The sequence below is a fragment of the Lithobates pipiens genome, unplaced genomic scaffold, assembly GCF_037356315.1.
Source record: "Lithobates pipiens isolate NorthernLeopardFrog02 unplaced genomic scaffold, aLitPip1_a1.2 Scaffold_19, whole genome shotgun sequence".
Lineage (NCBI taxonomy): Eukaryota > Metazoa > Chordata > Amphibia > Anura > Ranidae > Lithobates > Lithobates pipiens.
In genome coordinates this window covers 23,635,730-23,660,995 of record NW_027507764.1, presented here as the reverse complement: position 1 = coordinate 23,660,995, position 25,266 = coordinate 23,635,730, and the positions used below count along the sequence as shown (strand labels likewise).

Sequence of the window (25,266 nt, the reverse complement as noted above, 5' to 3'; positions counted from 1 at the left end):
CTAGCGGTACACCGACGTCCAATTGTACCAGGCAAATTTCCCTGCCCCAGCTGCTGGACCATCAAAAGATGTTCACTCCCAGCCATCCACATGCCCAGAGGTTGAATGCTAGATTGGCTAAATTGCTAGCACTTCAACTGCTGCTTTTTCAGTTGGTAGACTCGGCCTCCTTCCGTGAGTTTGTGCAGTGTGCGGTTCCTCAGTGGCAGGTTCCCAAACGCCACTTTTTCTCACGGAACACGATTCCGGCTCTCTACTGGCATGTGGAAGGCAATGTCCATGCCTCGCTGGACAGGGTGGTCAGTGGTAAGGTGCATATTACTGCTGACTCATAATCCAGCAGGCATGGACAGGGACATTGCCTATCTTTCACGGCGCATTGGGTTACTCTTCTGGCAGCTGGGAAGGATGCAGGACAAGGTGCAGTAGTGTTGGAGGTTGTTCCGCCACCACGCCTCCAAAATGCTACTACTGGTGATTGTGACACACCTCTCTCCTCCACCCCCACCACTTCTTCATCCTCCATGGCCTCTTCCTATGCTTTGTCCTCGGAACCAGGGGTGCTCCGTAGGCATTCAAGGGGCTATACAAGTACGCAGGCAAAAAGATGCAGTGCTTGCGCTGGTGTGCATGGGGGACAGGAGCCACACTAGGGCAGATATTCTGTCAGCTCTGCAGGGGCAGGCTGAGAGGTGGTTGACGCCACACCAGCTTAAGCCAGGAATGGTGGTTTGCGACAATGGCACCAACCTCCTCTCCGCCCTCCGACAGGGACAACTGACCCATGTGCCCTGTGTTGCTCACATCTTTAACTTGGTGGTGCAGCGGTTTTTGGGCAGGTACCTGGGCTTAGAAGATGTCCTGAGGCAGGCAAGGAAAGTCTGTGTGCATTTCCGCCGATCCTATAATGCCAGTGCTCGGCTGGCTGACCTCCAAAAGGAATTAAACCTGCCCAAGAACTGCCTAATCTGTGACATGCCCACCAGGTGGAACTCAACGTTGGCCATGCTGCAGCGGCTACACATGCAGCAGAGGGCCATCAATGAGTACCTGTGCGACTACGGCACCAGGACAGGGTCAGGGGAGTTTTTTTTTTTTCCCCACGCCAGTGGGCTATGATCAGGGATGCATGCACTGTCCTGTCGCCATTTGAGGAGGCCACAAGGATGGTGAGCAGTGACAGTGCATGCATCAGTGACACTGTACCGCTTGTCCACCTGTTGGAGCACACGCTGTGTGGAATAATGTACAGGGCACTTGAGGCAGAACAGAGGCAGGAAGAGGAGGACTTCCTTACCTCTCAAGTCCCCCTTTCTCCAGACAGTGTTCCTGCTGGCCCGCCGATCACACAGGAAGAGGACAAAGTGGATGAAGATTGTGTCAGCATGGAGGTGGAGCCTGGTACTCCGCATCAGCAGGAGTTTTTTAAGGATGATTTACAGTCCCAAGAAACCCGTGGACTTGTATGTGGCTGGGAGGAGGTGGCTACGCATCATGTCGTCCTTAGTGACCCAGAGGACTCTGGACCGAATGCCTCAGCTAACCTATGCTGCATGGCCCCCGTGATCCTGCAAAGCCTGCGTAAGGATCCTCGTATTCAGCAGATCAAGGAGGGGGATCATTACTGCCTGGCAACTCTCCTTGATTCACGGTACAAGGGTAAGGTTGCAGACCTTATCTTGCCGTCGCAGAGGGAGCAGAGGATGAGACATCTTCGGGAGGCCTTGCAGAAAGGTCTGTGCAACGTGTTCCCAGAGACTGGGAGGTTACAAATTCCTGGTCCTGGACAACGTGTTGCTGAGGTTTTGGTCAGTCACAGAAGAAGCAGTGGAGAAGGTGGCCATATGACCGATGCATTCAGACAATGTTTTAGTCCGTAGCCCCAAGGTATGAGCGGTTCCAGCAACCATTGCCAGCATCTGATTTAAATGGTGTAGGAATACCTAGGGGCAAGATCAGACTTGGACACCTTTCCCACAAAAAGCTTCTGGGTTACTGGGTCTTGAGGATGGATCACTGGCCAGAGCTTGCACCGTATGCAATTGAGCTACTGGTCTGTTCTGCATCCAGCGTTCTTTCGGAATGTACATTCAGTGCTGCTGGAGGCTTTGTAATCACAGTGTGCACCTGTCCACCGACTCGGTTGATCGACTGACCTTCATAAAAATGAATCAGTCTTGGATCATCACCAGCTACCAAGCACCTGAAGCTGATGTAACCAAATATTTTTTTTTTTTAAATGTTAGATCCCTTCAAGTCTGCCTATGCTGGTGCTGAGTGACTATCCTGTTATGCTGAGTAACTACCCTCTTCCTCCTCAATGATCCTGCTGATAGCTTGGAAGAACATTTTTAGTTCTGGGCGCCGCCACCAGTGGCTAAGGCCCAATTTTTCAGCCCCTGTTTAACAGGGGCGTGTAATTAAAATTTTTAATGCAATACTTTAGTTGGAGCGCAAGAATGAGCCCTGCTGCAGAGTGTATCTGTGAGGGGTTGCAGTGTTGTGGCACCAGTGTCTAAGTCCCAATTTTTCTGCCCTTGTTCAACAGGTGCATGTAATTACAATTCTTTATATACTATTTCACAAAAGGGGCCTAATCCAGCGCCCACCAAGTGAGATGAAAAAAGACGGACGGCAAAAAAAAAATTGTACGGGGTGATAACCCTTCCCTATGTTTTCCAAAAAGCTTAAAAATAGATTTTTTAACTGGAGCTACACTTTACCAGTTCAAAATTACAAACAGATTCTACTTAACACAACAAACCTACACAGTCCCTGTCTTGTTTGCACCGCATGTATACTGCTGTTCTGAGTATATAGGGCCTGGGGGCCCCACGCCTTTCCTTTTTTTAATTTGGGTACGGGGTTCCCCTTAATATCCGTACAAGACCCAAAGGGGCTGGTAGTGGGCGGGGGGGGGGGGGGGCTACCCATGCCATTTTTCTCAATGATTTTCATCCAGAACTATATATTACATTAAAATTGCAAGCAGTTTTAAATGACTTTTTTTCCGTTAGAATTCTAATTTTGTGCAGGGACTGTTCTAAACACGAGAAACACATGCAACTTCACAGGCATACTATAGACACCAGGCACGATATTTAAAGGAATATTTCACTTTTTTTTCACTTTAAGCGTCATTAAAATTAGTGCTCCCGAAAAAACTGCCATTTTTAAAACTTTTTTTTTACATTGATACATGTCCCCTGGGGCAGGAGCCGGGTCCCCAAACCCTTGTTAGGACAATAACTTGCATACTAGTCTTTAAAATTAGCACTTTTGATTTCGAACGTTCGAGTCTCAAAGACTTTAATGGGGTTCTAAAGTTCACACAAATTTTCGGTCTGTTTGCAGGTTCATCCCTAGTGGTCATTGTGAAGAATGTTCCTTACATTGGTGATCAGTGGGAAGAATGTTCCTTACATTGGTGATCAGTGGGAAAAATGTTCCTTACATTGGTGATCAGTGGGAAGAATGTTCCTTACATTGGTGATCAGTGGGAAGAATGTCCCTTACATTGGTGATCAGTGGGAAGAATATCCCTTACATTGGTGATTAGTGGGAAGAATGTTCCTTACATTGGTGATCAGTGGGAAGAATGTTCCTTACATTGGTGATCAGTGGGAAGAATGGTCCTTACATTGGTGATCAGTGGGAAGAATGGTCCTTACATTGGTGATCAGTGGGAAGAATGGTCCTTACATTGGTGATCAGTGGGAAGAATGGTCCTTACATTGGGGATCAGTGGGAAGAATGTTCCTCACATTGGTGATCAGTGGGAAGAATGTTCCTTACATTGGTGATCAGTGGGAAGAACGTTCCTCACATTGGTGATCAGTGGGAAGAATGTTCCTTACATTGGTGATCAGTGGGAAGAATTTCCCTTACATTGGTGATCAGTGGGAAGAATATTCCTTACATTGGTGATCAGTGAGAAGAATGTTCCTTACATTGGTGATCAGTGGGAAGAATGTTCCTTATATTGGTAATCAGTGGGAAGAATGCTCCTTACATTGGTGATCAGTGGGAGAGAGATTATGGAAAATATCACTCGCCTGACCCTTACCAGAACTGTAAGCAAGGCATAGCAGTTAAAGGGGTTGTAAAGCTTTGTGTTTTTTCACCTTAATGCAGCCTATGCATTAAGGTGAAAAAACACCTTGCGCTCTCTGGCCCCCCCGAGCTCCCGTTTTACTTACCTGAGCCACGAATCTCCATGGGCGCAATCCCACGTTGCTTTCCCCAGCTCTTGTGGGCTCTTGATTGGATCCCGCTGCTGTCAATCAAATTAATGATGTGGCACGCCGGGGGCGGGGCCGAGTGTATCACACGGGAGCGCGCGGCAAACTAACCCCCTTGGGAGAGCCCTTCCGAGAGGGGGGTTAACTTAAGCAAAACGAACTGCACAGTGGAGGTAAGTATGATATGTTTGTTAGTTATAAAAAAAATTAAACCTTTACAACCCTTTTAAGATGATCATAGGCCTGAGGGATAATACGGGTTCGCTGGTGAAGTCCAGATCAGGGATCCTGGAGATCTTCAGGTCATATTAAGCAGACCTTTTGGGAAGAAAGGACCTATGTCCGGGACAGGATGGAAAGCTTTCTGGATTCTATTCCAGGATTGGGAAATGGTACATTGCCCTTGATGGATTTGACAGAACCAATTTCAGTGGATGAGGTAGTCCATGCTATAGAGAAGCTGGCTACCAAAAAATCGCCTGGGCCAGATGGGTTGACAGCTGAATTCTACAAGTGTTTTATGTCCATTCTGGCTCCCTTTTTAGCAGAGGTTTATAACAGCTGTCTAGAAGAGGGTTCGCTCCCTCCCTCAATGAGGCAATCTGCTGTGATTCTTCTGTCAAAAGGTAAAGACCCCTCAATGATTGAGAACTGGCGCCTCATCAGTCTTTTCAATGTTGATAGAAAGATCTTGGCGAAGATTCTTTTTTGGCACGTGTCGTCGGTAGCAGACAATTTGTTGTCCATCAGCACTGCTCGGTTCAAGGTAGATGTACCTTTTCAGCGGTTTTAGCTGTCCGGGAGGCTTTGGAACAATGCAGAGCTGCTGGATGGAGAAAATACTTGCTGGCATTGGATCAGGCGGCAGCTTTTGATAGAGTCAATCACAAGTACCTGTATTTGCTACTTGGTAGATACGGCCTGCAGGGGAGGTTTATAGATTGGCTGAAAATAATACATAGAGGGCCTAAGAGCTTCCCACTGGTTAATGGTTGGGTTGGACGGCCTTTTGAGGTTAGCTCTGGTGTGCACCAGGGATGTCCTCTGAGCCCCCTGCTATATGTATTCATAATCAACCCCTTCATAAGAAGGCTAGAGAGTGGATCTTTGTGCAGGGTGCCTTTGGGCATTGCTGGTGTGCCGCCTTTGAAGGTCGTGGCCTATGCCAACGATGTGTCTGTTATTGTCTCTGGGACGGAGGAGGCGCAGGAGGAGGTCTCTATGATAGAGCAGTACACGGAGGCTTCTGGTTCTAAAGTCAACCAATAAAAGAGTGAAGTTTTCTGTATGGGTGAGGAGGGTGAAAGCTTCGAACTTCCGGATGACTTCCCAGAGCCCCAGCAGGAAATTAAAGTGTTGGGCATCAAATTTGGTCCTGCCGACTATGGTCATTGAAATTGAGAAAGCAGGTTGGTGGGTGCCAATGCCAAAGTAGCAAGCTGGAAGAAATGGAAGCTTTCCTTGAAGGAGAGGGTTGACTTGATCAGAACGTACCTGGTCCCATTATTTTTATATGTCAGCTTCATCTGTATCTTGCCAGTATCTCTCTATACAAGGGTGTACAGCTGTGTTTTTCCAACTGTTATGGGGAAATAGGCTGAACCTGATCAAACGCAATGTATCTTACCTGTCCAGGTGGGAAGGTGGCCTAAGAATGGTCAACCCAGTCATTTTTTTTCTCTGCTCTTTATAAAGTACAATCTTGGTAACATGCTAGCAGAGAACCCGCCGGGATGGTTGGGTATTTTTCAATCTTGGTTTAGGCCTTTTCTGCAATGCTGGGAAGATGGCGGCCAGTGAACTTGAAGCATTACCCTGTGGATAATCGGGATTGTCCTAGAGCGGAGTGTGTTGGTAGAGTAGAGTCTATGGACCACTTTTTTCTGCAGTGTCCCTTTAACATAGAGGTGTATAAAAGGGTGGGGAGGGCTCTAGGCATCCCCTTTTTCTATCGCATGAGTTATGCAGAGTGGGTGTATGGGGCATTCCCAACTCGCTGGGATTTTGATTTGGATACACTGTTTCTAGTTAGTATAGTTGTCCGTTACTTCACATGGAATGCACAGTGCCAGATTACCCTGTGGAAGAAAGTCACTGTTGAGGTGGTGGTGCACGATATTCTGGGCGAGGTTGGGAAAATTTGTTGTCTTGAGAAGGGCAGGTAGCCTCGGGCAGTCTGGAAAAGGGCGTGGAATATCAGACCTGCCTTTGGTGATCTGCCCATCTCTGGGTGAGGAGCTCTTTTCTTTTTCTGTTTCTTTCACACCCTTAGCTTTTGTTGGTTAGTATCTTCTTTTTGAAGAAGGGCTGCGTGCATAATGGGTGCAGGTTTGTTTCTTGACCTGGTGTAGTGGTGTGAGCTGAAGTAAGTTTTATCTTCCCCAGTAATGACATGATTTTTCCTTTTGCTGCAAAGTCTGTCTTTGTTTGAGAGCAGATTTGCTATATTAATTTTAATTTTTATGTAAATATGTATACACTTATATACAGCCCTCAAAAATTCCACTCGTCTGCTCGCATTGTGCGAGTGGAATTTAGTGCAGGGCAAGTGAGGAGCAGGGGTGGACCAGGCTGACAGCTTCCTGGCTGATCGCCTGCACTGCTTCTGCCAGAAGCGATCAGCTGGAGGACCCAGAGCGGCAGGACCAAACTGAACTGGGGCCGTTTTGAGCGGAGGCTGCAGCACTCCCCTCCATCTCTCCTCCTCTTGTGTGTCAGGGAGATGCAGGCGGTGTGTTACAGAGCCGGGTCTGTGTTCGGCGGCACCGTAGCAGGGTCCCGCCCCCCTAGACCAACTCGTGTGATAGTAGATTAAATCAGTGTTCCGCCTATCACACAAATCGGTCTAGGGGGGCGGGACCTTGCAACATCGCTGCTGAACACAGACCCGGCTCCATGGTGAGTCTGTATAGATGATGGGCACAGTGAGGCTACATTTATGGACACAGTGAGCTGCATTTATGGGCACAGCAAGGCTACATTTATGGGCACAGTGAGCTGCATTTATGGGTACAATGAGGCTGCATTCATTGACACAGTAAAGCTGCATTGATGGGCACAGTGAAGCTGCATTGGTGGGCACAGTGAAGCTGCATTGGTGGGCACAGTGAAGCTGCATTGGTGGGCACAGTGAGTCTGCATTGATGGGCACAATGAGGCTGCATTTGATGGGCACAGTGAGGCTGCATTTGATGGGGACAGTGAGTCTGCATTTGATGGGCACAGTGTGGCTGCATTCATGGGCACTGTAAAGCTGCATTGGATGGGTACTGTGAGGCTGCACTAATGAGCAATGATGAGGCTGCACTGATGGGTACTGATATGCTTTATGTTAATATTGTTACAGTTTTTGTTAATATTTATTTTTGGAACTTAATTCTGCATAAAACATTTAACAATGTTATTTCATGAAATAATTTATGAGGGTGTGTTTAGGGGAGGGGAAGGGTGGGACAACTGGTGGCGAGTAACTTTTAAGGCCTGGCTCCTGGCTAGTGGCTCAGGACTTTACATTTTGAGCCCTGCTTATATACATATATATATATATATATATATATATATATATATATATATATATATACATACACACACACAGTGGAACCTTGGATTACAAGCATAATCCGTTCCAGGAGAATGCTTATAATCCAAAGCACTTGTATATCAAAGCAAGTTTCCCCATAGAAGTCAATGTAAACTAAGATAATTCGTTCCACATTGACCTCTATTGCATGCAATACCGCATGTGGCCAAAGGTGTGGGGGGGGGCACCGGAGAGCTTCGTAAATACTCGGGGACAGCTCAGCTGAACTCGGAAAGCCTCAGAAAGGCTAGGGAACAGAGTATTTGCGAGTGGTTCAGAATATTTCCGAATGGCTCCAAATGGCTCCAAACCATTCCAAATGTCACCGGCACCCCCGCACCTCTGGCCAAATGTGGTACTGCACATCCCATTAGCTTGAATTCTGCTTGTTTTGCAAGACAACACTTGCAAAACGAGTCAGAGTTTAAAAAAAAAAGTTGCTCGTCTTTCAAAACGCTACTTAACCTCGTTACTCTTAAACCAAGGTTCCACTATATATATATATATATATATATATATATATATATATATATATTATATATACACAGTATCTCACAAAAGTGAGTACACCCCTCACATTTGTGTAAATATTTTCTTCTATCTTTTCATGTGACAACACTGAAGAAATGACACTTGTCTACAATGTAAAGTAGTGAATGTACAGCTTGTATAACAGTGTAAATTTGCCGTCCCCTCAAAATAACTCAACACACAGCCATTAATGTCTAAACCGCTGGCAACAAAAGTGAGTACACCCCTAAGTGAAAATGTCCAAATTGGGCCCACAGTGTCAATATTTTGTGTGGCCACCATTATTTTCCAGCACTGCCTTAACCCTCTTGAGCATGGAGTTCACCAGAGCTTCACAGGTTGGCACTGGAGTCCTCTTCCCCTCCTCCATGATGACATCACAGAGCTGGTTGATGTTGGAGACCTTCCCCTCCTCCACCTTCCTATTGAAGATGCTCCACAGATGCTCAATAGGGTTTAGGTCTGGAGACATGATTGGCCTGTCCATCACTTTTACCCTCAGCTTCTTTAGCAAGGCAGTGGTCATCTTGGAGTTGTGTTTGGGTTCGTTATCATGTTGGAATACTACCCTCCAGCCCAGTCTCCGAAGGGAGGGGATCATGCTCTGCTTCAGTATGTTACAGTACATGTTGGCATTCATGGTTCCCTCAATGAACATGACACTCCCACCACCATGCTTGACTGTAGACAACACACACTTGTCTTTGTACTCCTCACCTGGTTGCCCCCACACACGCTTCACACCATCTGAACCAAATAAGTTTATCTTGGTCTCATCAGACCACAGGACATGGTTCCAGTAATCCATGTCCTTAGTCTGCTTGTCTTCAGCAAACTACGGGCTTTATTGTGCATCATCTTTAGAACCCCTTCAACCTCTGCAGCAATGCTGGCAGCACTCATGCGTCTATTTCCCAAATTCAACCTCTAGATATGACGCTGATCACGTGACCTCAACTTCTTTGGTGGACCATGGTGAGGCCTGTTCTGAGTGGAACCTGTCCTGTTAAACCGCTGTATGGTCTTGGCCACTGTGCTGCAACTCAGTTTCAGGGTCTTGGCAATCTTCTTATAGCCTAGGCCATCTTTATGTAGAGCAACAATTCTTATTATCAGATCCTCAGAGAGTTCTTTGAAATGCCATGTTGATCTTCCAGTGACCAGTATGAGAGAGTGAGAGCGATAACACCAAATTTAACACACCTGCTCCCCATTCACACCTGAGACCTTGTAACACTAACGAGTCACATGACACCGGGGAGGGAAAATAGCTAATTTGGATATTTTCACTTAGGGGTGTACTCACTTTTGTTGTCAGCGGTTTAGACATTAATGGCTGTGTGTTGAGTTATTGTGAGGGGACGGCAAATTTACACTGTTATACAAGCTGTACACTCACTACTTTACATTGTAGACAAGTGTCATTTCTTCAGTGTTGTCACATGAAAAGATAGAAGAAAATATTTACAAAAATGTGACTCATTTTTGTGAGACACTGTGTGTATGTGTATTTATATATATGTGTGTGTGTGTACGCATATTGTTTTTATGCTTATTGATTGCAAGACTTTTAATAAAGAAAAATTGGGAAGAATGGTCCTTACATTGGTGATCAGTGGGAAGAATGGAACCCCCCTCAGTAGTGGTCGGAATGCCCCCTCACAGAAAGCTAAAAAGAAAATTGATGTAATGCCGCTGAATCTACTAAGTTGCTTTGGTCTCATAACTTTGCAGGCACCACCAATTTGGGGGGGTGCGCACAATGAACCACACATCGAAGAACCCCTAGCAGCCTCTCTGGATGTCAGGGATTCAGGTCATCCAGGCGCCTCAGCCGCGTCCCTGCGTGCATGTGCAGTGGAAAGGCGTTCCGGCACATGCACATTCACGGCTCGGCGCTCAGGCGCACGCACATGCACACTGGCGCATTGACGCACGTTTAGCATCCCCCTGGCAGCCTATAAAAGCCGTTCTGGCGCGCACACATATTGCTGGTCTGTCTTCAGCTCCTGTTTCCTGAGAACCCGTTGTGTATCTGCTTACCCGTTGTGACCCGGATTGTTCTTTGACGCTGCTACTTCTCTCCTGGATTTGACCCTTGGCTTTGTTATACGGACTCCGCTTCTCTCCAGTGTTTGACCCTCTGCCTGTGACCCGGACTTGCCTCTCATTTCCTGCCCTGACCCTCGGCCTTTGACTCAGACTTGCTTGTGTCTCCCCAAGACACCTCACCTGAACCTGTGCCTGTATCTGAGACTGCCAATGTTTGGCCCACAGCTGGGCATTCCGCCCCCTGCAAGCCGTCAACCAGTCGCTGCATTAAGGATCCATTTCTACTAGACCTTCACGCAAGGCTTCCCCTGTCACCTGGGTCGCCTGTGCCTCTTTGTGCCATTTGCTCCCTCTATCAACTCCAGGGGGCGAACTGCGCTTAGTCGCAAGGGTGAACCGCTCCCGGCATCTCGGCCTCGGTAAGTACTTTTCTGATACTGGAGGTTCTACATAGCTCTGGCCAAGTGTGGATGTCTTAATGACCCCAAAAGTGTAACTGAGATTCATTGCCTGTCACACTGATCTCCACCACCAGGGGGTGCTGTGGCACCTCCATTGTCTTTCCCCAGCACTGATGAGCACGGTCAGCAGATGATGGTGTCATGTACTGCTGAAGAGTCATCAGAACATCTGACTCCCTCCACTTCTGTCATTATAACACTTCAAACCATTCATTTATTGCTGTTCTCTGGAGGGTAATGAGCTGTGAGATGTGGGCACGGCGATGCAGAGCAGCAGTTTGATCTTTCCGCTGTTCTGCGTCATCACACGATTGTCTTTTATTGCGGAATATCTGGTAATGGATCTGAAATGGGATTTATGAAGCTGAAAAGAGAAAAAGCATGAGGGGTTATCGTGGAGCACTGACTGTATTTATAGGAACTGGGGCGCTGCCTGCAGGAAGCATTTAAAGCATCACTCCACACCCAAATTTCATATTTCAGGGGTAGTTAAACTGCTTAACCCCCTCTCCGCTGGCCTTTTGGGTATATGTGACTGCATGGTGATGCCCTTTATTCTGTGCTATGCTGTGTGCTCGAAGTGTGCTGAATCATGAGCCTCGGCACTGTGACTGCACTGTCACCAACAGCTTCCTGTCACATGGTGATGATCGGGAGTCGATAGGATAGGCTCCCGATCATGTGATCATTGAGACATCACATGACTGAGAAGCCTTACAAACTCTTAATGGGCCAGCAGGAGCCAAGGGTTAAAAGGGTTGGCTAACAGCTAAGCCAGGGGTCTCCAAACTTTCTAAACAAACGGCCAATTCAGAATTTAGACTTTAGGGTGGCCAAACTGTGGCCATTGGGAGTAAACAATTCCCCATCATTGGTGTCATTTGAAGGAATTTTGCCCCATGATTGGTGTAATTGGGAGGAATTGTGCCCCCTCATTGGTGTCATTGGGAGGAATTTTGCCCCATCATTAGTGTTATTGGGAGGAATTGTTTCATCATTAGTCATTGGGAGGAATTGTGCTCCATCATTGGTGTTATTGGGAAGAATTGTGCCCCGTCATTGGTGTCATTGGGAGGGATTGTGCCCCCTCATTGGTGTCATTGGGATAGAATTGTGCCCCATCATTGGTGTTATTGGGAAGAATTGTGCCCCATCATTGTTGTCATTGGGAGGAATTGTGCCCCATCATTGGTGTGATAGTGCACCATTGTTGGTGTCAGTGGTAGGAAATGTGCCCCATTGTTGGTGTCATTGGTAGGAACTGTACCCTTTATTGGTGCCAGTGAATAAAATCATGCCCCAAGGGCCAGACAAAAGCAAGCAAAGGGCCACCTCGGCACCCCGGGCCACAGTTTGGAGACCACTGAGCTAAGCAGTCAGATGGAATACATATACCAGAGTTTTAGCTGTCACAGGATTTATTTTTCTGTCCATCCAGTTCTGAGATTTGCACAGCCAGCCTGGTGACCTGATTTTTTGTATTGCAGCTAAGCAACATGGCTGGTCACCTAACCACTCCCAGCCTGTGATTGGACTGTGAAGGAACAGCAGTAGACTAATCCAATCATCCCTCTGTTCTCCTTCCTGTTAGTATGTTCCCATTTAGCACATAAAGATCTGATATCAACAAGTCTATCTTACCTTTGCGGTGTCTGTGTACAGAACCCGAGCCAGAGCCTCACACAGGACCTCTGTGTTCCTCCTGAGCCTCCTCATGTCCACCCGAGGCCTGCCAAACATCAAAAGAAAAGAATGGTCCACTGTATTTGTATACATCATATAGTCAGACAGTGGTAGACACCTGACCATCACACCTACCTATATGTCCAAAAGCCACCAACATACATGACCAGAACTGTATGGACCCTGTGACAACTGTGGTGTCAGACCCCAGATGCTTTTGTCACATATTGGTGGGATTCATGATACCGCTGGCTTTAGGAACCTCTGCTAAGAAAGTTTAATGGAATGCCTGGTGGGGGGTTATGGAATTCTGACATCCACAAACAAAAAGATTTGAACTTGTGTCGCATACTGACAAATTTTTAAAAACATATTAAGGAACCATCATGTATCCGATTTAGTTTTAGGGGTGCCTAGACCTCATTACCATTACTGACCCTCCTCCAAATTATGGAGTTCAGGTATATCCAATGAAGGGTACTGGTAATACTACATCATACAAAGCCATTGTAGACAATTGTGCTTCTCCACCCTTGTGGTAACAGTTTGGTGAAGACTTTTTCTGTTACAGCATTACTGTGCCCCTGTGTACAAAACCAGCTTCATAAAGACATGGTTGGACCAGGTTAGTGTGGAGGGTCTAGAGTGTCCTGTATGAGCCCTGACCTCAACTCTACTGAACACCTGTGCTCCATAAAGACATGGTTGGTGTGGAGGAACTCAAGTGTCTGGAACATCTCAGGGATGAATTGGAACACTGATTGCCAGCCAGGTAATTGTTTTTTTTGGGGGGGGGGGGAGTTTTGGCGCCCAATGTGGGGCTCGGTGTGTGAGCCAGGTCTTCTTATCCAACATTAGTACCTGAGCTCACCAATGGGTGTAAATTCTCACACAGACATACCCCAAAATCTTGAGCAAAGCCTTTCCAGAAATAAGGAGGGTATTGTAGCTGCAAAGGGGATAAACTTTATTTTGACGGCCATGGGTGAGGGAAGGAACTTCATAATGGGCAGGATTTTTGGATGGGATGTCCAATAATTGTGTGTGTGATGGTGAGGTATCAACAGAATTTTGGTTGTAAAGTGTATGTCTACATATCTCTACCAAAAAAACTATATATATGCCCTTGCATGTCCTACTATCTATCTATCTATCTATCTATCTATCTATCTATCTATCTATTCCAAAAAAATGTGGCAGCACTCCCAGGGCTTGAAAGGCGAACATTCAGCAATAGATTCCTTTTGGCATTTTGGCAAAGCACAAGCACACCTTCCTCAGCGCTATCTATCTATCAGTTAGATCCAAATGAAATAGTAAGAATTTAATTGAAATTCCTTTTTTTTCCTTTCGTATATTTGTTTTATAATGGACTTCAAATTTTCGGAAAGATTCGGATCGGTGAAAAAATGATCGACCAATTTTTAATTCTGTGTGAAGAATAGCTGGTTGTTAAGGAGCAGGCCGGGAAGCTGGCCGCCGCATCCTTAAAGAGGAAGTAAACCCTGATGTGTTTTACTTCCTCTTTGTTTCCCTACAAAGGTAAAGCATAATGGGCTTCTATGCATCGCATACTAGCCCATTATGTGTCACTTGCCTGACACCAAAGCCTGCCATGTCCCCAATTTCCTTGCCTCCATGAAGCGTCCATCTTTCACCCTCTTCCTTTCGGGTATCGCTGTTCCGGCGCTGTGTTTGGCCACATGCGCGTGGGAGCTGCCAGTCACGGCACGATCGCCGTTTCTAAAGGTTTCTACGGTGCACCTGCGTCTTTGTCTAAGGCACATGCGCTGTAGACATCGATGCCCGTCTCTTTTGCAAATATGTCCTAAACCGCGGAGGTTTAGGAGATATTTCGAGCATCTACAGGTAAGCCATAATCTAGGCTTACCTGTAGGTAAAAGTGGATGTAAAGTGTTTTAGACATGTGCGATTAGTTTCGTATGAGTTGAAAATTTGTACGAATTTCCGGAAATTCGTACGAATCCGAAATACGAATTTTTATGCATATGAATTCCGTGCTAAATGTCGTTAATGAATTTTGGATCCAAATGAACAGAAACATGACTGGTGTTTTGTTCACCAGTCAGAGGAAGTCAGCACAGCACAGGGATGGTGGGAACCCCTCATAATGGACACACAGCAGGTGTACAGACCGGGGAAGTGGGAACTCAGCACAGAGACGTAATGACAAATTCATCATAATGAACATTCGTAATTGTTTTACGAAAAGTTAACAAACCTAAAAGTTAAAAACCCAGGAAGTCAGCACAGGGATGGTGGGATGGTGGGAACCCCTCATAATGATAAATTCATCATTACGAATTTTCTTTATTTTACCAACAAGTTTACGAATCTAACGAAAATTTTAATTTTCATACAAAACAAAACGGAATGAAACGACATGAATTTTTTGACGGCGCCCATGTCTAAAGTGTTTACAACCACTTTAACAACAGATGACTCCCCACAGAGAGCTGAAATGTAAATACAATTGCTGTAAAATAAAAATTCTGAGAAAAAAAACTGTGTGAGCCCCCCCCCCCCCAATCTATACCAGGGCCTTCGGGTCTGTTATGGATTTTAAAGGGAAACCCACAACAAAATGTAAAAAAAAAAAAAAATGGCTTGGGGGGACCCAAAATCCATACCAGACCCTTATCGGAGCATGCAGGCCAGGAAAGTGGGGTTAATGAAGCAATCCCCAGGCCCCCCTCCTGAACCATACCAGGTCACAAGCCCTCAACATAGGGGGAGTTGTCAGGTCACCTTGAGGCGAGGTGACAGATGCACACCGTAGGGATCAGGAGTGCACCGCAAGGTTGTGGACCCTACGGCTGACTGCTGCGGATGGGAGATGGATCCCACCGAGGTTAGAGCTTAAGATTCCCTGGGGTGCGGAGTCTAAGAGCCAGCAGGTGTTCACCAGCGCCTCTAGTGGTGAGGATGGACTTGGCTGCAACTGGCTCCAGGTCGCGACCCCCAGGGTCCCCCAGCTCACACCCCCAGTAGGCAACAGGAGGATAGGGATAGTGAGGGATAAAGCCAAGGTCGGGGCCACAAGCAGACAGGAATAGTCAGGGACACGCCAAAAGGTCAGGATCACAGGCAAACAGGGATAGTCAAGGACACGCCAAAGTCGGTAACGGAACAACAGAAGAGCACACGGCAGGTAACAGGAAGCTAACACACAAAGGTTGATCAGCAGGGCTGGCCTGCAGTGCACAGGTTAATATAGAGCTCCCTGATAGGAGCTAGGGTGGAGCCATGCCAGAGGATGGATTACAAAAGCAGACAGAGGAGGGTCGGCTGGTCTCTAGAGATGAACACATGGAAACAGGTAAGCAGACAAACTATTGCATAACCATGACAGGAGTGCTTTGGGGGAGGGGGCCCTCGCCCCCCCACTTCCAAAACACCTTGTCCTCATTGATGGGGACAAGGGCCTCTTCCCCACAACCCTGGCCCGGTGTTTTTGGGGGAGCAAGGGTTAATTATCACTGGGGAATGCCTGCTGACAGCTGATGAGTCATTTGTTGTTAAGGACGCGGCGGACATCTTCCCAGCCTGCTTCTTAAAAAACCCAGTTATTCTTTACAGAGAATTCAAATGGGTCAATCTTTTTTTGACCAATCTGAATTTGAATCATTCTGAAAAGGTGACATCCATTAGAAAATTAATAAATTAAACTAAACTAAATAAATTCTGAAACAAACCAACTGAAATGAAATTATTTTAGTTTCAGATAGATTTGTTATGTTACTAAATACATTTTTCCATCCTGCATATGTCTATCTATCTATCTATCTATCTATCTATCTATCTATCTATCTATCTATCTATCTATCTATCTATCTATCTATCTATCCTCCATCCATCTATATCTCTATCTATCCATCATCTATCTATATCCTCTATCTATATATCTATCCATCATCTACAGTGGTGTGAAAAAGTGTTTGCCCCCTTCCTCATTTCCTGTTCCTTTGCATGTTTGTCACACTTAAGTGTTTCGGAACATCAAACCAATTTAAACAATAGTCAAGGACAACACAAGTAAACACAAAATGCAATTTGTAAATGAAGATGTTTATTATTAAAGGTGAAAAAAAATCCAAACCATCATGGCCCTGTGTGAAAAAGTGATTGCCCCCCTTGTTAAAACATACTATAACTGTGCTTGTCCACACCTGAGTTCGATTTCTCTAGCCACACCCAGGCCTGATTATTGCCACACCTGTTCACAATCAAGGCATCACTTAAATAGGAGCTGCTTGACACAGTAAGGTCCACCAGAAGATCCTTAAAAGCTACACATCATGCCGAGACCCAAAGAAATTCAGGAACAATTGAGAAAGAAAGTAATTGAGATCTATCAGTCTGGAAAGGGTTATAAAGCCATTTCCAAAGCTTTGGGAATCCAGCGAACCACAATGAGAGCCATTATTCACAAATGGCGAAGACATGGAACAGTGGTGAACCTTCCCAGGAGTGGCCGGCCGCCCAAAATTACCCCAAGAGCGCAGCGACGACTCATCCAAGAGGTCACAAAAGACCCCACAACAACGTCCAAGGAACTGCAGGCCTCACTTGCCTCAGTTAAGGTCAGCGTTCATGCCTCCACCATCAGGAAAAGACTGGGCAAAAATGGCCTGCATTGCAGAGTTCCAAGGAGAAAACCACTGCTGAGCAAAAAGAACATCAAAGCTCATCTCAATTTCTCCACAACACATCTTGATGATCCCCAAGACTTTTGGGACAACATTCTGTGGACCGATGAGACAAAAGTGGAACTCTTTGGAAGGTGTGTGTCCAAGTATATCTGGCGTAGAAGGAACACTGCATTTCATAAAAAGAACATTATACCAACAGTAAAATATGGTGGTGGTAGTGTGATGGTCTGGGGCTGTTTTGATGCTTCAGGACCTGGAAGACTTGCCGTGATAAAAGGAACTATGAATTCTGCTGTCTACCAAGAGATCCTGAAGGAGAATGTCCGACCATCTGTTCGTGTACTCAAGCTGAAACGAACTTGGGTTCTGCAGCAGGACAATGATCCTAAACACACCAGCAAGTCCACCACCGAATGGCTGAAGAAAAACAAAATGAAGACTTTGGAGTGGCCTAGCCAAAGTCCTGACCTGAATCCTATTGAGATGTTGTGGTATGACCTTAAAAAGGCCGTTCATGCTCGAAAACCCTCTAATGTAACTGAATTAGGACAATTCTGCAAAGATGAGTGGGCCAAAATTCCTCCAGGACGCTGTAAAAGCCTCATTGCACGTTATTGCAAACGTTTGGTTGCAGTTGTTGCTGCTAAGGGTGGCCCAACCAGTTATTAGGTTTAGGGGGCAATCACTTTTTCACACAGGGCCATGATGGTTTGGATTTTTTTTCACCTTTAATAATAAACACCTTCATTTACAAATTGCATTTTGTGTTTACTTGTGTTGTCCTTGATTATTGTTTAAATTGGTTTGATGTTCCGAAACACTTATGTGTGACAAACATACAAAGGAACAGGAAATGAGGAAGGGGGCAAACACTTTTTCACACCACTGTATCTCTCTATCCATCATCTATATATATATATCTCTATCCTCTATCTATATATCTATCCATCATCTATCTATCCTATATCTATCCATCATTTATCTATCCTCTATCTATCTATCATCCATATATCTATCCATCATTTATCTATCCTCTATCTATCTATCCATCATTTATCTATCCTCTATCTATCTATCATCTATATATCTATCCATCATCTATCTATCCATCATCTATATATATATCTCTATCCTCTATCTATATATCTATCCATCATCTATCTATCCTCTATCTATCTATCATCTATATATCTATCCATCATTTATCTATCCTCTATCTATCTATCATCTATATATCTATCCATCATTTATCTATCCTCTATCTATCTATCATCTATATATCTATCCATCATTTATCTATCCTCTATCTATCTATCCATCATCTATCTATATCTCTATCCTCTATCTATATATCTATCCATCATCTATCTATATCTCCATCCTCTATCTATCTCTGCCTCTACTGGTATCATAATAGATTTTTCCCTGTAGAGAGTCTCTCTATCAGTATACAATGTTTCCCTATACACCGGCCCTTGGCTACCATGCTTCCAATAAATATCTCCAGATCTCAGCGGTTGGCACGTAGCGTATAAACACGTTTCTTTTATTAGCGCTCCGAGTGTCTCTTCTACATCCTGTGTGTGATTTGTGACCCGCCATTCTCCATATATCACATGGGGGTTATTTTATCGCTGTGTGTTCCCGGAGACTCCCGGCCGGGGGAATTTGTCATTACGCGGTGACGGTCCGTCTTCCCGGCATTTCCAGAGCTGGGAGGAAATTAAATAATAACAGCCGGCACCAATGTGAATTCATTTATAACCAGCCGGGTGCCATGGCAGTTTTAACTCCTTCTCTACTAGAGCTGCTTTTTTTTATTTTTGCACACGTATTTAAAAACAAAAAAACAAAAAAAAACTGGCTTGAAGATTAAAAGCCCCAAAACATGATAGATTTTCTGAAAGCAGAGACCCTGGAGAATGAAATGATTGTAGTTGCAATTACTCATGTTGCGTAATGTTGCTGCAACAGTTTATTGAACCCATGTGCAGTGATCCCTAATGTGTGACCCAATCGTAATTTCCGTACATAGGCACACTTATACCTTCAGATGAGCAAGTATGTGGGAGCAGGGGGGGCGGTAAAAAAAATAATATTTTGGATGTTTTTTATTTATTTAATTTAATTACATTTTTAAAGTTTTTTTTTTTTTCACTACAAGAGGGCTAACAAGCCACCTATGTGATAGCACAATGGAAGTGATAGTTTAAAAAAAAAAAAGTTGACACCGGGGCAGGCCTCTCGTTGATCTAAGTGGACATCATATGACGTCCTTCCTGATTGCAGGGTCACACTGCGGCACAATCTGTCACTGTCTGTGTCCACCAGATCACTGTACCGTCCGGCTGCGGTATCATGTGACCGTCAGGGCTGGACTGGCCTACCGGAATACCGGGAAATTTCCTGGTAGGCCGCCTGCACTCAGTGCCCTGGGGCCGCTTTTCTCTCGGGGCTGGCTTCAGCACAGTAAACTGAAGCGGCAGCCGCCGCACTTTGCTATGCACTAGCACTGCCTGTGTGTGCCTATGCCGCCTCTTCTGATCTGGCTCTGCCTCCGCCCACTGATATGCCTGAGTGAGGGGAGGAGCATGAGGACGCTGACTTCGAATTGAATTTCGGGCCGCGCGCCGCCAGCACCGCTGATTTCTTCTGCTTCCATTTGGCCCGCCCACTAGACTGCACGAGGAGAATAGGAGAACGGCCGTCCGTGGATCATAAGAATTAAGGTACCCCCCCCGAGATCTCTCTCTGCCTCTCTCTCTCTCTTTCTCATTTTTTGAAACTAAAAAAAGAGTGTTTTTTTTATTTGTTTTTGCAGTTTTTTTCTGGGGAGCAAAAAGTGCTGAAAAAAATAAAACATCAATTGCCACCACTGTACCCATCAAACGTAGACACTGTGCCAAATGCAGCTACTGTGCCCTCAAACGCAGCTACTGTGCCCTCAAATACAGCCACTGTGCCCATCAAACGCAGCCACTGTGCCCTCAAACGCAGCCACTGTGCCCATCAAACGCAGCCACTGTGCCCATCAAACGCAGCCACTGTGTCCATCAAACGCAGCCACTGTGCCCATCAAACGCAGCCACTGTGCCCATCAAACGCAGCCACTGTGCCCATCAAAAGCAGCCACTGTGCCCATCAAACGCAGCCACTGTCCCCTCAAACGCAGCCACTGTGCCCATCAAACGCAGCCACTGTGCCCATCAAAAGCAGCCACTGTGCCCTCAAACGCAGCCACTGTGTCCATCAAACGCAGCCACTGTGCCCATCAAACGCAGCCACTGTGCCCATCAAACGCAGCCACCGTGCCCTCAAACGCAACCACTCTCTCTGTCTCTCTCTCTAATTTTTTTCAGCTAAAAAGAGTGTGTTTTTTTTTGGGGGGGGGGGGGCAAAGTACTGAAAAAAATACAAATAAAACATCAATTGCAGCCTCACTGTGCCCATAAATTGCCACCACTGTGCCCATCAAACGCAGCCACTGTGCCAGTCAAAGGAAGCCACTGTGCCAGTCAAAGTCAGCCACTGTGCCCGTCAAAGTCAGCCACTGTGCCCATCAAAGGCAGCCACTGTGCCCGTCAAAGGCAGCCACTGTGCCCGTCAAACGCAGCCACTGTGTCCTCAAACGTAGCCACTGTACCCAGGGCCGGACTGGCTTACCGGGATACCGGGAGATTTCCCGGTAGGCCGCCTGCCCTGGGGCCGCTTTTGGTTGCAGCTGCATCCTCCACCCTCTCCTGTGGATCACAGCGCTGGCTGGCTCTGTGTTCAGCGGCCGCGCTGTGACATGGCCCCGCCCCCCTAGACCAGCTTGTGTGATAGTAGAGAGAATCAACGTTTCACCTATCACACGAACCGGTATGGGGGGGCGGGGCCATGTTACAGAGTGGCCGCCGAACACAGAGCCAGCCAGTGCTGTGATCAAGAAGAGGAGATGTCCATCCATACAGCCAGCCCTGTGTGCCACAGTGCCTGGATAGGAGGATCGCCGGGGGGCTGCATATAGAGGAGATGAGCCTTCTATATTCCTCCATGCAGCCGCTGAATGCTTGCAGGAGGGAGAGGAGGAGAATCAAGTATTCAGCGGCTGCATGGAGGAATATAGAAGGCTCATTACCTCTTTATGTAGCCCCCCTGCCGATCCTCCTATCCAACTTTTTTACTGCCCCCCCAGTTCACCTTGTTCTCCCTCCCCCCCCCAGTGCTCTCCTCCCCCACCACACTCTCTAGCCCCCCCCCCCACAGTTCTCCCCACCCCTGTTCTTTCTGCCTCCTCCCATCCTTCTCTAGCCACCATCCCAGTGCTATCCACCCACCCCCAGTGCTCTTCACCCCCCATGCTCTCCCCCCCAGTGCCCTTCACCCCCCTCCCCGTGCCCCCACCGTGCGCTACACTCCCCCAGTGCTCTCCACCCCTCCCAGTGCTCCCCCCTCAGTGCTCTTTACTCCCCCCAGTGCTCTCCCACCCTGTTCTACCCCCCAGTGTTCTGTGCCCCCCCCTGTTCTCCCCCCAGTGCTCCCCACTCCCCCCAGTGCTCCCCCCGTTCCCCCCCAGTGCTCTGCTCTCCCCCTGTTCTTCCCCTCCCCCCAGTGCTCTCCACTCCCCCCAGTGCTCTACCCCCTGCTCTCCACCCCCCAGTGCTCTCCCCCCACCCCAGTGCTCTTCATTCCCCCCAGTGCTCTGCTCTCCCCCTGTTCTCCCCCCCAGTGCTCTCCACTCCCCCCAGTGCTCTCCCCCCGTTCTTTCTGCCCCCCATTGCTCTCCTCCTCCCCCCCCGTTCTCCCCCCCCCCAGTGCTCTCCACTCCCCCCAGTGCTCTCCCCATGCTCCCCACTCCCCCCAGTGCTCTACCCCCATTCTTCCCCCCCATTGCTCTGCTCACCCCCCATATTCTCCACCCCCCAGTGCTCTCCTCCCCAGTGCTCTTCACTCCCCCAGTGCTCTCCCCCCCCTGTTCTCCCCCCCAGTGCTCTGCGCTCCCCCCTGTTATTTCCCCCCTCAGTACTCTTCACTCCCCCCATTGTTCTCCCCCCCGTGCTCTCCACTCCCCCCAGTGCTCTCTGCCCTTGTTCTTCCCCCCTGTTCTTCTCCCCCCGTTCTCCCCCCCAGTGCTCTCTCCACTGTTCTTTCCCCCCAGTGCTCTCACCCCTGTTCTTTCTCACCCCCCCCAGTGCTCTCCAGCTCTCCCCATAACTTTCCAGCCCCCACCCCAATGCTCTCCAGCCCTCCATTCTCCCCACCACTGTTCTTTCTGGTGCTCTCAAGCTCCACCCATTGCTCTCCAGCCCCCCCCCCCCAGTGCTCTCTACCCCCGTGTTCTCCACTCCTGTTCTTTTTGGCTCCCCCCAGCACTCTCCACTCCCCACCCATGTACTCTCCACTCCCCCCTGCATTTTGCCCCCACCCATGTGCTCTCCAACCCAGCCAATGCTCTCCACCTCCCATAATGCTCTCCAGTCCCCCGTGCTTTTCCCCCTGTTCTTTCTGGCCCCCACTGGTGCTCTCAAGCTCTCCCCCCTACTCTTTGTACCCCCCCCCAGTGCTCTCAGCCTACCATGCTCTCCACCCCTGTTCTTTTTGGCCCCCCCAGTACTCTCAAGTTCCCCCCCAGCACTCTCTGCTCCCCACCCCTGTGATCTCCACTACCCCCTGCTCTTTGCCCCCACCCATGTGTTCTCCAACCCCGCCAGTACTCTTTGCTCCTCCTTCTCTCCAGCTCCCACCCAGTGCTCTCCACTTCCCCAGTACCAGAGGACAGGCTGACTGGGGCCGGAAAATGGGTACGGTGGAAGGTGCAGGTGGCCAGGGACCACTTCATCTCACAGCAAACAGATCCTCTGGAAGGAGCACCGTCCCCATCCAAAACGAGAACAGACCCTGCCTGCTGCTGCCGTCATGGATATCCTGCTGGCATGCAAGGTACCGTACCGAGCATCAACACACCTTCCCACAGACAGGGACTGCAGACTGGGACATGGGGCACAGGAGAGGCTGCATTCACGGCACAGTAAAGCTGCATTTGATGGGCACAGTAAGGCTGCAATAATGGGCACAATGAGGCTGCAATAATGGGCACACTGAGGCCGTATTTTTGGGCACAGTGAGACTGCATTCACGGGCAGAGGAATGCTGCATTTGGTGGGCACCCACCCCCTTACCTCAGTGTATTCTTTCTGTGGAAGGTGGTCCCCCCCCACGTTCTGAGTTCCTGGGGTCCCCCTTGATGATTGTCCACTTACCACTTTTAACTGGAATTTGCATATATATATATATATATATATATATATATATATATATATATATATATATATCCCCCTATGTGATTTCATATCTATATATAATACATTCTTCATCATGCTATGGGGCTGGTAGGAAATTTTTTCCAGGGCTGGTTTTTATTCCCAGTCCGGCCCTGGTGACAAATCACAGCAAGGTCACATGACAGTTGTGAAAAATGGATGGCTTCCTTTCAAGTCATCCATTGTATTCAATTGTGTTGCTAGCTGTGATTGGTCACAGTGATCACATGGTATAGACTGGGCCAATGTGATCAGCTGTGACCAATCACAGCTAATCGCAACAAAACTAACTGAATGAATCGATTTAATTCTGTTAAATGTTTGCATTTAGCTACGATATTCATCAAATCTGTACAAATCTGTCCCTCCTCCTCCTTACCCACTTCAGTCTGCCCCTGCGATACCAAGTCATTACTTTTCAGCAGCCTCCACTGACAGGGATGATTGTGTAGCACAGAGTGTACAAGGTCCTAGCAGTACATCTGCCAGCAGCACACCACCAGCTGTAGACTGTAGCTGGCAAATTTCTCTGCCCCATCTGCTGCAACGTAAAAAAAAAAAACATTACCTGCCACCCACATGCCCAGCGTCTGAATGCAAGCTTATCAAAGCTGTTGGCTCTCCAACTTCTGCCTTTCGGCCTGGGGAATTCTGCCCCCTTCCGTGAATTTGCACAATGTGCTGTACCACAATAGCAGGTTCCCAGTTGCTACTACTTTTCACATAAGGCCATTCCATCTCTCCACCATCACATGGAAGGGAATGTTCTGGCATTGTTGGGCAAGGCAGTCAGCCGTTAAAAATCCACCCTACGGCTGACACATGGTCCAGCAAGCATGGGCAGGGATAATATATTTCGATCACAGCACACTGGGTAACGCTGCTTACAAACTCGAAAGGATGCAGGACAGGGCTACGGTGGGGGTACGACACTAGACCTGTGAGCTCTACCCCCTCCTCCTCTGCCACCTCCATGCCCTCCTCTGCAGAATTGTCCTATGATCAGGTACCCCCTAAGTGTTCAAAGGGCTATTCCCAGAGTCAGGTTAAAAGGTGCCATGCAGTGCTTCAGCTTGTGTGTTTAGGGGACAGGAAACACACCGGAGCAGAGATTCTTGCAGCTCTGCAGGGATAGGCCCAGAGGTGGTTCACACCAAGCCAGCTGGGGCCAGCTATGGTGGTGTCCGATAATGGCTCAAACCTCCTGTCAGCCCTTAGACAGGGAAAGTTGACACGTGTGCCTTGCCTGGCACTTGTCCTCAATAAGTACGTACCCAGGGTTGCAAGATATGCTAAAACAGGCCAGAAGAGTCTGTAGCCATTTCAGGTGGTCATACACAGCCAGTGCTCGGTTGGATGAAATTCAGCGGGAATTCCACCTGCCCATAAACCGCCTGATTTGTGACATGCCCACCAGGGTGAACTCAACTTTGGGAATGCTGCAGTGGCTATACATGCAGCACAGGGCCGTCAATGAGTATCTGTGCCAGTACGGCACGACGACAGGCTCAGGCCGCCTCAGCAATGGCTGATCATTAAAGATGCATGCACTGTATTGTCACCAATTGAGGAGGCCAGAAGGATGGTGAGCAGTGACAGTGCATGCATCAGTGACACAATTCCTGTTGTGTTCCTGCTGGAGCAGACTCTGCGTGGCACTATGGACAGGGCCCTGGAGGCAGAGCAGCAGGAGGAGGAAGAGGACTTCCTTTCCTCTCAAGACCCACTTTATCCAGACTTCAT

At 47.6% G+C, this 25,266-nt stretch overlaps 1 protein-coding gene across 1 annotated transcript in view; it reads right to left on the bottom strand.

The window, feature by feature from the left end:
• Positions 1 to 25,266, bottom strand: part of LOC143995841 (BOS complex subunit ncln-like) — a 92,884-nt gene that overhangs the window by 39,599 nt on the left and 28,019 nt on the right. The window contains exon 10 of the mRNA XM_077490561.1: positions 12,507 to 12,594. Within this exon, the coding sequence (XP_077346687.1) occupies positions 12,507 to 12,594 (88 nt within the window). The remainder of the gene's footprint in view (positions 1 to 12,506; positions 12,595 to 25,266) is intronic.